The sequence below is a fragment of the Colletes gigas genome, unplaced genomic scaffold (genome assembly GCF_013123115.1).
Source record: "Colletes gigas isolate AHSC1104 unplaced genomic scaffold, ASM1312311v1 Colletes_gigas_Sc00005, whole genome shotgun sequence".
Classification (NCBI taxonomy): domain Eukaryota; kingdom Metazoa; phylum Arthropoda; class Insecta; order Hymenoptera; family Colletidae; genus Colletes; species Colletes gigas.
In genome coordinates, this window is record NW_025106634.1 from 9,962,713 (window position 1) to 9,976,027 (window position 13,315).

General features: G+C 37.2%; 3 protein-coding genes across 6 annotated transcripts; 2 read left to right on the forward strand and 1 right to left on the reverse strand.

Annotated features, from left to right (window-relative positions):
* The first annotated feature begins 811 nt into the window (after positions 1 to 811).
* Positions 812 to 7,471, forward strand: LOC122395041 (b(0,+)-type amino acid transporter 1-like). Of its 2 annotated transcripts, XM_043392334.1 has the most exons (4): positions 812 to 917; positions 1,007 to 1,568; positions 5,730 to 7,028; positions 7,114 to 7,469. In XM_043392334.1, exons 2-4 carry the CDS (start codon positions 1,472 to 1,474, stop codon positions 7,173 to 7,175), a joined length of 1,458 nt encoding a protein of 485 aa, XP_043248269.1. In that variant the 5' UTR covers positions 812 to 917; positions 1,007 to 1,471; the 3' UTR covers positions 7,176 to 7,469. The 2 variants fall into 2 exon arrangements, with proteins under 2 accessions (XP_043248269.1, XP_043248270.1); XM_043392335.1 differs by lacking the exons at positions 812 to 917; positions 1,007 to 1,568 and adding an exon at positions 2,661 to 3,246 and having other exon boundaries at positions 7,114 to 7,471.
* Positions 7,472 to 7,730: 259 nt separating this feature from the next.
* Positions 7,731 to 9,774, reverse strand: LOC122395042 (sorting nexin-16). 3 transcript variants are annotated; one of them, XM_043392338.1, is made up of 6 exons: positions 9,592 to 9,774; positions 8,956 to 9,240; positions 8,560 to 8,868; positions 8,341 to 8,468; positions 8,164 to 8,252; positions 7,731 to 8,124 (listed from the first exon to the last, which is right to left on the reverse strand). In XM_043392338.1, exons 2-5 carry the CDS (start codon positions 9,223 to 9,225, stop codon positions 8,213 to 8,215), a joined length of 747 nt encoding a protein of 248 aa, XP_043248273.1. In that variant the 5' UTR covers positions 9,226 to 9,240; positions 9,592 to 9,774; the 3' UTR covers positions 7,731 to 8,124; positions 8,164 to 8,212. The 3 variants fall into 3 exon arrangements, with proteins under 3 accessions (XP_043248273.1, XP_043248271.1, XP_043248272.1); XM_043392336.1 differs by having other exon boundaries at positions 8,956 to 9,259; XM_043392337.1 differs by lacking the exon at positions 9,592 to 9,774 and having other exon boundaries at positions 8,956 to 9,302.
* A 379-nt stretch (positions 9,775 to 10,153) lies between these two features.
* Positions 10,154 to 12,922, forward strand: LOC122395148 (conserved oligomeric Golgi complex subunit 6). The gene is made up of 9 exons (XM_043392518.1): positions 10,154 to 10,310; positions 10,600 to 10,874; positions 10,963 to 11,107; positions 11,168 to 11,379; positions 11,462 to 11,685; positions 11,752 to 12,143; positions 12,208 to 12,369; positions 12,427 to 12,588; positions 12,661 to 12,922. The coding sequence occupies exons 1-9, from the start codon at positions 10,233 to 10,235 to the stop codon at positions 12,892 to 12,894; spliced, it is 1,884 nt and encodes a 627-aa protein (XP_043248453.1). The 5' UTR covers positions 10,154 to 10,232; the 3' UTR covers positions 12,895 to 12,922.
* The last annotated feature ends 393 nt before the right edge of the window (positions 12,923 to 13,315 follow it).

Here is a 13,315-nt window from a genome sequence, read left to right on the forward strand (position 1 = left end):
GTCTACATGCAATTGCAAATATACGATATAATCGTTATGTTCTGTAAAATTTACCGTATCTTCGGGTCCATGCAAGTATTGCTTCGATAATGCAGCATGACGCGTATCGTTTCCACGAAAAATGTTTGTTCAGTTAAATCATAGGCGAAAGGGCACGAAAACACGGAATAGATATTCTTCCCCATCGTGTCACTGATACTTCACGTAGATCCTAGAGTATTATCTTATCGAATATAACATTCTTTTTGACAAGACCTCGTAAAATACTCAAAAATTCGACAGATTATTTGGAAGGTGACACACGGACGGCCCGGTCTCCAACATTCGCGGGTACTTACGTGAATTCGCGCGAACACTTCTCTTAAAGCTCATTAACTGCGCGGCAGTTATTCATCAGCTACAAGAGGGGCGACATCGTGATCGTGCCAGCTCAGACGAGACGTTTACCTTAACCATTTTCACGCGCGCCTTCGAACAAGAGTTGGCCATCAAGCGACCGATCTTCTTCTCAACTAATTTAAACATTTAATCGTAAAAATGAGTCGCGATTAACGTTAATCGATTATTAAAATTAAACGTTCTCGACGATCGATGATTAAATAAATCGTTGGTCGGTCACGACCATCGTCGATCGAATCGTCAGTGATATCGAGAGTTTAATACATCTAAACGATATAACTATCTAAAAATATATCGACTTATGCTATATTAAGAATTATATGTTTCAACGTTTATTTTGATGGTCGACGAAATTATAAAATTATAGAATATTTTCGTGGGAATCTCAGATAACTCGAACGCGCCGAGTGATAACGAACAACGAATGAGAATAAAATATTCTCAAAGATATTTTATATAACTTTATTATCATTTTTTTTAGATATCGAAATAAGTTTCTAGGAATACATTGTTATGTGGTAAGTAGTTTTCGACTCGACACCATCGGAATATCGATTAATTTTGATCATAAATAGTCGTGCGCGATTACAGATTGCTTTAATTGCAGCCGTGAATCGTTGCATCGTTTAAAATTTGTTCGGCGCCGGCCCGGACGGGGCGCCTTCCGTAAATTCGTTAACGATGGCTACCGATCGTCAAAGATATCGGGACCGTGGCGAGGGTATGGAAGTAGCCGGTACTCTTATCAGGGGAATCATCGTGCGCCTGTAAAAATAAGCGACTAGCTGACCCGTCAATACTTCAGTCTCGTTCTGGACATCTTCCGATAACGTCACACACTGTCTTCGTTCGATCTGGCTCGAGGGCACGAGGAAGCCAACCGATTTGTCGTGTCTCCGTTGCACGGATTGAACGCAAAGCCAGCCGATCGAAGACAGACTATATCGGCGTGCGGTTCGCGCGATGGGCCTTTGAATTTAAAAATCGCTCGCATCGGTTACGTTAGTAAATTGTCTGATATACGTGGCAATCGGTGTTCGTTGCTGAGTGTACCGGTCGAATTGCGCCCGAAATGGGGCACGTCGAGGATCAAGAAGGCGGGAAGATCGGTCTGAAGCGTGAGCTCGGCCTCTTCAGCGCAGTGAGCATTATACTGGCTGTCATGATCGGTATGAAAACAGTGACTGTGATTTCCTGGGATTTTTCAGTTTTTCCAGATTCCGGAATTTCCGAATATTGCTTTCGTCTTACGCTGCGAGAAGATTCCGGGAATCTCGTTTAAAAGTTCCGATATCGACGTAATAATTTAAAGAAACGTTCAGGACAATCCAGAATCCGAAGTTATGGAAATTTCACGAAAATAAAAGTAATCTTGTAAATAGACAATTTTCTCGAATTACATTATTATTTTATTGTTTAAAAATTACGCACACTTGTACATATGTAGTTGTTTGTTTACCAACACATCGAAAACTAATGTATCTTCTTATTTATGTTCTTAGTTGTTAACTTTCGTTGCCGAAGAAGACCAAAAGTTTAAATGCTTGGAAATTGTTTCATAAATGAGAGAAGAAAGTTTAAGAAGACTCTAATTACAAAATTATTTTTATTTAATCTTGCTACGTGTATAAGCATCTGAACTAGTTATACGTATATGTAATGGTTTCTAAAATTCTCCGAAAATATTAGTTTTTGGAATTCATAACAGCTATTAAACAGATTAAGAGCGCTGTTTCATGCTTTCACTTTCAAACGACGATGAAAATTCCTAAGAGTCATTTGGAAGAAAATGCATGGAAATTTGTAAATTGATGTCTTGTTGATAATACTCGGAACGCTATGGGCTATTAATCTGTTTATCATATTTCAAATTAATATTTTCACGTATCTAATTGATACAATATTATGTAGAAAATACGCATTTTCGTTTAATAGAATTTACACGCTCGCTGTTTATGGTTTATATTTGTCCATTAGCTATCGAAAAAGTAATAACCAATGCTTGAAAATACAACTGTCATAATTTAGTCGTACTGTCGCGATGCAATAGTCGAACGTGTGTTTTTACAAAGTAGGAGCAGAGATGGTCAAATAATAGATGACGAATAAAACGAAACAATGAAATTTCTACTTGTGTCATCGGCGAATATATTCCATTCTATAATTCGAATTCTAATTTGTTTCTAATTTGTAAAATGACTATTTCTCGCAATCTTAATGGCACACTTGACATAATGGAAGGTTACAAATACGTATCGCATTATCGATGTTGCACTTACATAACGTAAGTGTGGCAATTCTTTCGCTGCATAACGCTCGAACGGTGAACTTGCGACGTCAGTGGGATTTCTTAAACAAATTCTGACACGAACGAAATCGGTCGAATGGAAAAATGTTATCTATTGTTCGACGTGGAAGGCACTCGATCCGTCTGTGTTACACGTTGGCCGTTCAACGTGTCATAAGTCAAAAGGTTTCGCTACGTGCAATACAACAGAGCTAAGCTTTTGGCTTATAACATGTCCAATTGGTGTAAATGTCACGCGGTGAAATTACGTGTGCGGCGTGCAAAAGCAATTATTCAGTTTAACGCACGCACGTTGTCGCTTACGACAAAATTACCGCCGTCACGTTCTCGCCGATGATGGTCAATATCGGATTGCCATAACTCCGTTTCAGACAGTGGTAACAGGACAACACTGTCTAATTTTAATCATCGATGCATCGAAGAACGCGTAACACGTTCGCGCCAGCTACTGAAAATATTTTATTTCTCTTTTCTTTTTGTCAATGCCCGATACGATCGATATAATATCACGAAATGTTCTGTGTACATATTGATGCTCCGTAAGTTACATATTCGACGTAGATAACGTTCCTTTAGTAGCTGTATTTATCTTTCGACGATTAGTTTAAATGGTCGAATGTAATAAATAATAAGAATCGGAAGCCAATGGTGTCGTACACAGTGTTACGTATAATTTTAATATTCGATGATATAACCATTTTGTTTTTATACGTATTTAGTCATATTCGATATTAATTTTCTCAAGTAATACGAGACCCGTGCGGTCTCGATCTTCTCTTGATTTTTTTAAAGATCTTTCTTGGAGTTGACAGGCGTCGTTCCGATCTTACGATCCTCTTGATAGGATTTAGATTTAATGTTACGGATTACACAGGTCGTAAAGCTTTCGAGCAATTGTATAGTAAATATTCGTGTACTGTAAGACCAATATCGATATGATAGGATTTTGAAGTTCTATGAAATTTCGATTTTAACGATCCAAAGATGATCCACAAGTGGCTCGAAATGTCATCGAAGATATGTGTATGCTTGCAAGGCCTACCTTCGTTTGTATATTTTACAATAAATTTAAATATTTGTTCTCACGATATAAGAAACTACAGAGATGATTTTATGATTTTACTTTGGCGGAATGGTGTAATTTCTACAAACGAAAATAAATTTGCACATCTTTTAATCGACTCGGTAAAGAGAGTCTTGTTGCGTATAAAGAAGTTTCAGTGATTAAGAAATGGATATATCTAGGAAAGAAAGGGTGTAAATGCACCCTTGCACCCCTACTGTGTGCGCCACTGGAGGATTATGATATTTGTAAAGCCGTAGAGAACCATTGTTCCACATCGACATCGTGTCTTTAAAAGCAGTTAACAGTAATTGCGTAATTGTGTGGATCCGAATGAAGTTCGGCTTTATACATAGTAATAACGACGTGGTCTTCCTTAATAGCGATTCAAAGGGTTCCCTCGTTATTTCTCACGGTACTTCTGCGACTACAGAGAATTCCTTTCAAGTACCTCGTGCGTTCCTCTCACCAACACAGTGCGACAAATTTCATTTAACAATTATTGAATAATTTCTTTTGATCGCGTAGCGACACAGTTTTTAAATAATCCCTGTTATCGTTATCGTTGTATCTTGCACATATTCTTCGTTTGATTACACTGCTTAAAATAATTAAGAGATTGTCTACACCGGCGACTTCGAAAAAATATGGCGGTACTTACTAGTTACTGATGGAGTTTTAGAAATATCACTTCCAACTGCTCAATGGTCGCACTCGAGATAACTCTTCATAAAATTAAAGAAGGAGTATAATATTTAGAGCAGAGTTGCACATTTTAGAAAAAAATCCTCGCCAGAAAAACAGCTATATCTTTAGGCGATCTTTTAATCAAGATATTCGAAACCAATAACGCGTTATCTGTAAATTATTTAGTTCTGGAATATCTATAATCGACAGGCTAGGGTTCGAATGTTTTTCGAGTTCATGATTCAAGAGCGTACTTCAGCCCCGCTACTTTATCTCGAACAGTACGATACATACAATTCGACGAGGCTTCTCAAACAACATCTGGATTTTCCTGGTATATTCCAACTAATCTGGTTCGATCGAGATTATTGGGAATTAGAAAAAAAAATAATACTTTCTCGTAACGATGTTCGTATCCTCGTGCAACGCGCGTCGTACCTTTCGAGATAAAGAATAAAAACCTGACGTAATATTTCGGTAATTACGCAAACCAGCTTGACACGATTACGAATTAAAAGGCTTAATCAAGGTTAATCACTGACCCACGCGCTCGACTATTACGAGACATCCTTCTGAAGTATATCTGACCGATTTTAATCAAACTTCGCGGTCTAACGGATGTATCGTGTTGCATATTCATCTACGAACTTTTATATTACGGCAAACCATCAAAACATCCGAGGCTTCGATAATTCCAAATAATTTATATCGCCAGATTTTTGAAAGCCAAGAACAGATAACGGAGGAAGAACCTCGAATGTTCTTGAAAGTATCCCGAAGATTTTCCAAATCGTGAAATAACAATTAAATTTTCAAGGAAAACAACATTTCCAAACACCTTCGATACCGGTGAAATATGCGTTGAGCAACGTGTTTTGCGTCGATCATACTGCAGAATTTCTCAATTTAAATTTGTTACTAATTTAGTTTTGTTGATTCAGCAAAATTGCGAAACATCTTCTTTTTGAAACTGTTTGAACAGCATGTGTTATCGTAACAGTAAAGGAGAGACCACAATTGGGGATTTTGTAGATCATAAGGTACTCACGATCAAACGACGGTCTCTTCTTTCTTTTACTGACCTAATTTTGTATAAAATCTAAAGACGTTTGGATCGATGATTTTCCATTTGCAAACATTGCTGCAACACGGAGCGATAAGAGAGAACAGCAAATAGCAAACAGCGATCCAAGCAAAAGTTTATCTTTGTTTGTTAACCCTTTGACTGTGAAAGGTGTATATCCAATACTAAGGTGTCCATGTACATTTCAGGTTCCGGAATCTTCGTGTCCCCCACGAGCGCCCTGGAAAGATCAGGTTCCGTAGGTTTCTGTCTACTGATTTGGGCGAGCTGCGGCTTACTCTCTTTATTGGGAGCTTTGGCCTTCGCCGAATTGAGCACGGTGGTACCGCGATCCGGGGCCGAGTACGCTTACTTCGTCGAGGCGTTTACACCCCTGCACCGATACGCCGGTCAGTTACCAGCTTTCATCTGCTCCTGGGTTTACGTGGTCCTGCTGAGACCGGCGGAAGTGGCGGTGGTCATGCTGACGTTCGCTGAATACAGCGTGCAACCGTTCTCTGGGTACCTGACCGATCTCCCCGATGCGTCTATGCAACGGCTGAAGAAGATCATAGCCGTACTGGCGCTCGGATTGATCACGTACATAAACCTGACCAGCGTGAAGCTGTACGTCAAGGTCCAAAACGTGTTCACGGTGTGCAAGGTGGTCGCCTGCATAGTCGTGATCGTTGGTGGGATATGGTGGCTGGGCACAGGTCACACCAAACTACTGGATCATCCGTTCCGCGGGAGCAGCACGTCCGCCGGCGACGTGGCGTTGGCCTTCTACAGTGGATTGTGGGCGTACGACGGATGGACGTCGGCGGCGATCGTCACCGAAGAGATACAAAAACCTGAAATCAATATACTAAGGAGTATTCTGATAGCGGTGCCGTTGATCACGGTACTTTACGTGTCGATGAACTTGATGTACATGGCCGCGTTGACGATGCCGGAAATGGTTAGCGCGCCGGCTGTCGCGGTCCTCTGGGCGGACAGGGTCCTGCCATCCTGGTTGGGTTTCGCGATTCCTCTAGGCGTCGCGTTGTCCACCTTCGGGTGCAGCCTCAGCATACAATTTGGGGTGTCCAGGCTCTGCTACGTCGCCGGCGGTGAGGGCCACGTGCCCCGAGTGTTCAGTTTCGTCCACATGGAAAGGATGACGCCCGCCGCGGCCGTCGCGTTCCAAGGATTGCTCTCCTTGGTTTGTTTGCTCCTCGGGAATATAATCGCGCTCATCGAGTTCGCGAGCTTCTTGACCTGGGTGTTTTACGGGCTCGCGATGGTGTCGCTGTTGATCATGAGAAGGACCAAACCGGAAGCGCCCAGACCGTACAGAGTGCCGACCGTGATACCATGGCTGGTATTGTGCGTCTCTATCTTTCTGGCCGTGATACCGATCATACACGAGCCGACGGCCAAATATCTATTCGCGTTGCTCTTCATTCTCTTTGGTCTCGTCATCTATCACGTATACGTGTACAAGAAGATCCAGAATAGATTGGCAGGTGAGCTCGATGACGCCTTACGAAATTATTTACAATAACGAGTACCTTACCCCGATTTTAACATGTTTCTCTCTTTTATTTCCAGAGAAAATCACGTACCTGATCCAAGCATTGTGCTTAGTCGTTGCTCCGGATAAAAAAGACTGATGAAATATAATTTTACGCTTCGTGTTTAAATGTACATAACGGAATACCGTCGATTTACATTATATGAGGATGGTGCGTATCGATTCAAGTTATAATACGTGCATGGATTTGTGTATGGATACGTTTAATAATTGAAAATTATTATTAAAACTGTATCGGACTTTTCAGCCTTTTTACATGATAAATATAATAGACGCGTTCTATCATATAATATCGAATAACATTTTTATTAATTTTATATTTTTCAATAAAAACAACATCTGTATTTTTATAAAACGTAGTAATTAATTGAAATGTATAACATTTTTTTGTTTATATTGTGCAGTATTGTAAATGTCTCGTAAAGTTACCATGAAAACGTTTAGAGATATAATAAATATTAAATATATAATAAATGTAAAATATAATTTACAGAAAATATCAAATATCTATTATATCTGTACATAAATATATTTTAAATATCATAATATTGTAATATCTGTAATAATTCTTATGGTAATATTGTTCCTTCAATATTACGAATGTCAATTATAATTCTAACAACGGAATTGTTGCATAACTATGCTAACAACGATGTAAAAATACTAGAAAATATATAGAATTTTATAAAATACCAAAGATCGATGCACTTTGGCGTGTGTTCATAGTCGAGCCGTAATAATTTATATATTGAGATTCTCTTATAAATTTGAAAGCACTTCGGCTATTATTAAATACACGATATAAATAGATATTTAAGTTACATTTAACGCTAGGAGAGCTCGATGTACTTATTATTCTAAGGAACCTTATACATATCACTTATCATTGTTGTGTATAAATTAATATAATCAAAAATGAAAGTGATTGTGCCATAACTGATACTATAAAATACACCGGTGATATCTAATATCTCCTCTTTAACAAATATTTTTAAGATAACAATTTGTTATGTCGTAGCAATAAACAACTCAAGTTACCTAATTGTACCAGATTCTATATAATATACATATAGTTTTCTGGTATCAACTTGTAAGAAACAAATTTATGAAAAATTATTATTGAGATGCACCGCATTTTAGGCAGGTTTGTCTTTCACTGAAACATTGATTCGATGCTTCAGATATTTGTTTGAAAGAGCATTATTGTATATCTTTTACTGCATCCTATTGTATTATTTAATTACCTTAACATTTGATGCAGCTTTTTCTCGAGTTCATTGCATAACGCTGTTTCGGCCGCAAGCGCCGCCTCTCGTTCTCTTAATTGTTGTCGTAAATGATATATGGTGTCTTCCAATGCTTCAAATATTGCCTGAAAAACGGCAAAACAGATATCTCTCGAACGGGATTCCGTTATTGATACATTTTCAAACGAGTTGATAAATTTAATACAAGATGCGTACTCGAGATTCATCTGCAGTGTCGGATAAGGCGGGCGGTTCGTCTAAACAAAAAAAGTCTCTGACGCACGCAATGCCTATGAGAAGTGGACTACTTAATATTCCATTGACAAATGTCTGAAGGCCACGTATTCTTTCTTCTAAAAAGCTTGGAGCAAAATTATCTCCGAGCCATTTTTTCCTTGGCAAACTTAGATGCGAAATTGGAATCTTTTGTCTTCTTAATTGCGATAATAAACGAACAAAGTCTGTATACCTTCGAAATACGAACCAGCAATCACCATTTTTCAATTCCACTCGTAATTTGTAAACCTGAAAGGAAGATATATATATGCTCCGATACGACTAAAAATAGATATGTATCTAAATCGTAGTATAGCAAAATATTATTTTACTAACTGTAAATCTGGCTCTCTCTTCCATAACTTCGTATCCGACGATCGGTATTCTTAAATCTTCGCTAGTCAATGGAGGGTGCAAAATATCAGAATTTGCATTATTATTGTCAGGATAATTAAACCGTTGTACAGTGAACGAATTCGAGTGGCCGGATCCATCAGAGTCGGGGCTATCAAGTACTCTCACATTGCCTGATTGAGAACCCCTTGCTTTACTAATTGCAAGCGTAACTTCACTAATACATCCCACACCAGACTCTGACGTGGACATTTTGCCACCAACAAACTAAATGTAATCATGCATACTTAAAAAAAAAATTTTAATTTATTTATTACAAGAAGACATAATAAAACACTGCCCCTTAGGCGCAATAGAAATAATACACTTTATTCTATACTATACATTAATATATTAAAATAATCTATGAATATAATCAGACCATTGTAATTATAATTCTACTATAAAACATAAACAATTTCACAGATACGTAAAAGGAAAAGGTCTGAAAAATAAGTTCGGTTGTATTTTAAATCATTAAATCAAATACTGTAATTACTGGTTAAATTTAAAATATTCCAAAGTTGAAATGCTTGACATTAATCTTTACTTTAGTTGTTAACTGAAACAAAAACTAACCTCTATATGAATAAACAAATAGGTTCTATAGACTGTTCTACTGATCCCTGCTACCCAGACACTGTTCAAAATATAAAATCATAATTCTTAAACATTTTATTTCGCTCAAAGCACCGCGTACATCATAAATGTAAAGTCATTTAACTAATGGAAATGTACAAAGTTGACATATTGAGAGTTTGCAAATAATATCGTCATCATGAAATTGAAATCATCTTAGACGGTGAACTAAGTGGTACGTATTACGAATGTAACCAGTAGTAACCAGATCGAGCACCTGGTTTGCCATCTGGTAACACTGTGCACCACTGAGTTTCTAATTTGCTCTAATTTTCTAAATAAATATGGTAAATAGGGAGATGGTTGAAACTAATTAAAATTTCTACGCATTATCGAGAAAAATATTTGAATAGGTAGGCAAATTTTTCGACGATATTGGATATGTCAGCTATCCCCACTACTCCCATTAAACGCTAAGAAAATTCGTCGTTACTAGTGTCGCCGTCGATGGCATCGACGATCGACTCGGTGCACACAATTATGCCAAATCTAGCATCACTGTGCGTGCTACGTGACAGTTTAGAAGTAAATAGGTTATATACTTGAATGAATTTCACCATAAAAACAAAAAAAGACTTAAAATGAGTGAAAAAAATACCAATACTGCTTTGGTTCGGAGGGTTAATAAATTGCTCGAATCAAGAGTAGAGCATGACAAGGTATATAGAATGAATAACAGAAATATTCGGACAGTACAGCACGTTTGATTTTGACAGTTTTTAGTTAATTTTAGAGGAAATGAAGTAGAAGTTCTTTCTTCAAATGTCTTGTTTATTATAGTTTACAAATACGATTAACTTGTTTAATTAATTTAACATAATTATACTGTATTAAGGATCGATTAAAATTCTATCTAAATTTCGCGGTACAGAAATATTCGGGCACTCGCTCCGCTTATTTATTTATTTAGAAATATTATTTGATAGATTAAAATATTAATTAATTCAGGATACACTCGAAGCTTTAAAGGAATTGTCTACATTTTTTACGGAGAATACGCTAAATGCTCGTCGAAATTTACGTAGTAAAATAGAAAGACGAAGTCTCGTAATAAACGAAGAATTTCTATCCGCATTTAGAGAAGTAAAAGCTTCTTTAGATGATATATATCAAGATGTTTTAGCCATGAACACCGCTGTACAATGTATGACAAATCGTTTACAAACTACAAAAACGCAAACGTCGCAATTAATCGATCAGACTTCAAAACTTCAAAATAAAAGGTATGCTCGTTTAATCGATCAGATTATCTAGAAGAAAATCATTTTTATGGATGGGAATAACCGTAGAGCATTGTGTTAACATTTTCAGTCAAACTTTGTCCATGCAACAGGATGTTGCAAATGCATTTATTAAAAATTTTCAATTGTCTCAAGCAGAATTGATCGTCTTACATGGGTCTAGTAGGGAGTCGCCTATTACAGAAGAATTTTTTTCTGTAGTTAATCGTGTCCAGGTATGGTAATGAAAGCAATTATTATTAAAAAAATTTGTTAAAACATGGGTTAAATTTCAGGAAATCCATAGCAGTTGTAGAATATTAATGCAGTCGGGATACCAAACATTGGCTTTAGATATTATGCAAAGAATGACATTGTTACAAGAAGCAGCTCTAGAACGATTATATAGGTGGACGCAAAATCAATGCAAACACGTTGAAAATGAACGTTTAGCAACATTGTTGATTAAAGCGATGAAGAAATTACAGGACAGACCAGTTTTATTTAAGTATGAACTTAAAGTTTAGCAAACGTAGCGTAACGCACGTTCGCAAACAGTCTTGCATTTAAGTTTGTTACATTCTGTTTAGATATATTTTAGACGAATATTGTGCAGCTAGAAGGACTGCGTTAGTGGGATCTTTTATAGACGCGTTAACGTTAGGAGAAGGATATGGCGGAACACCCAATCCTATCGAGATGCACGCAAACGATCCTAAGCGATACGTTGGAGACATGCTTGCCTGGCTTCATCAAGCTATTCCCGTCGAGAAAGAGAATATTTTGACCTTGGTAAAGGGCTGTGACAAAACAGGTAAGAATCGAACGATCATTCGTTTCTCTTTATTTTTATTAATTTCGTTCGCGATACGTATTTCAGATGTATCGGATCAGATTAAACTATCATTGAGCAATATCACAGAGGGACTCTGTCATCCTCTGAAATCAAGAATGGAGCATGTCATTTCTATGGATGCACCAGCAACGGTGTTATATTCCGTTACCACTCTTCTTAGATTTTATCGCGCGATAATTCAGCAAGTAGTACCTGATAGTACCTTGGACTCGATATTGGCGGACTTGTTAGTACTGAGCGAGAAAAGTTTTCTCAGTAGACTTCAAAAAGAGACGCGCATTGCGCTTGGTGAACGCGCGGAACCACCAGGAAATGATTTAGTACCTGCTCCATCTGTTTCCAGATTACTATCCCTTCTTAACGAAATTCTCTCTGTAGCGAGTATAGCAGAAGATAGAGAAAAAGATATGTTACAGGTTCGTCTTGCACTTTGCAAAGTTTACATAGTTTAAATTGAATCGTACATTCAATTATTTGCAGATAGTATCTTGCATTATCGATCCACTTTTGCAAGAAGTTAACGAAACGGCGTCGAGATTACCAACAGTGGACATGGCTGTGTACCTTCTAAATTGTATGCATCAAATACAGTCTACTTTAGCATTGTACGAATACATGGACCAAAGATTAGAAAGGTTACAGGTAAGGGATTTGTTTCGAGGTATAAGTTCTATCATTAATTGAGATTTTATCTTTCAGGCCCAGTCCGATGCACAAATTGATACTCTTACGTCGGAACAGGCCAGTTCGTTAGTCGCGCATTTAAATCTGGGTTCAATTTATACGATTTTACAGGGGCATGAACGAGGTCCGTTATCTTCTGTTCCTGGTATGGATCCTCTGAGCGTAAAAGAATTTACAGTGAGTAATTGTTCATTTCGAAGTTAAATAAAATTACTTATAGACATTATTTAATTTACTAATGATTTACAGAACAAACTGGAAACTTTTCTGGTGATGCCAGATGTGTTATTGTTGCCACAAATAAGTTTATTGCAAAGTAATAATCATCGTTCGATAACGCAAAAACGTTCTTTCGAAGTAATTGGGGCAATCTACAAACAACTGTATGAAGCTTGCCACAATCCAAAAAATTTATACCAAAATCCTAACAGTCTATTTTCAAGAACTCCCGATGATCTCTTACAGACATTAATTGCCACATAAATGTACATCGAATGTAAATAATAACTGAAAGAACCGATTATAATTTTATTCGTTTACATGAAGTTGTATCTTTATATTTGCAAACTGTAATACTAGTAAAAAAATTAGGTTAGGTGACCACAGAACTACAATGTCGGTGTACAGCATGCAATTTCGTTTATATGAGCAAATATGATCAAAACATATTACGATTGTTTTTATCGTCTACAATGCTTATGCAATCCAAAGGAATGATATTCAATTTTATGTTTATAGCTACGTAATAATAGCCTTCCCTTTCGCTAGTAATCTTACTAGATGAAATAGTTCTTAACCTTTTTTTTTTTCTAGGAAGTAATCTAGGTAATTTTCCCCTAGAAATTGTACAAAGTTCCCGGTTACCAAATTGTAAAACACTAGCGTCAAACCATGAGAAAGATCG

Bases quoted from the DNA above. Each gene is read 5' to 3' on its own strand.
- LOC122395042 (XM_043392338.1), bottom strand. From the start codon at position 9,225: ATGTCCACGTCAGAGTCTGGTGTGGGATGTATTAGTGAAGTTACGCTT. The intron at 8,869-8,955 runs GTTAGTAAAATA...TCTTCCTTTCAG, and splicing joins AAGAGAGAGCCAGATTTACA to GTTTACAAATTACGAGTGGA. The intron at 8,253-8,340 runs GTAATTAAATAA...TCAATGTTTCAG, and splicing joins AAGCTGCATCAAATGTTAAG to TGAAAGACAAACCTGCCTAA.
- LOC122395148 (XM_043392518.1), top strand. From the start codon at position 10,233: ATGAGTGAAAAAAATACCAATACTGCTTTGGTTCGGAGGGTTAATAAA. The intron at 10,311-10,599 runs GTATATAGAATG...TAATTAATTCAG, and splicing joins CAAGAGTAGAGCATGACAAG to GATACACTCGAAGCTTTAAA. The intron at 12,144-12,207 runs GTTCGTCTTGCA...AATTATTTGCAG, and splicing joins GAGAAAAAGATATGTTACAG to ATAGTATCTTGCATTATCGA.
- LOC122395041 (XM_043392334.1), top strand. From the start codon at position 1,472: ATGGGGCACGTCGAGGATCAAGAAGGCGGGAAGATCGGTCTGAAGCGT. The intron at 1,569-5,729 runs GTATGAAAACAG...TGTACATTTCAG, and splicing joins TATACTGGCTGTCATGATCG to GTTCCGGAATCTTCGTGTCC. The intron at 7,029-7,113 runs GTGAGCTCGATG...TTTTATTTCCAG, and splicing joins GATCCAGAATAGATTGGCAG to AGAAAATCACGTACCTGATC.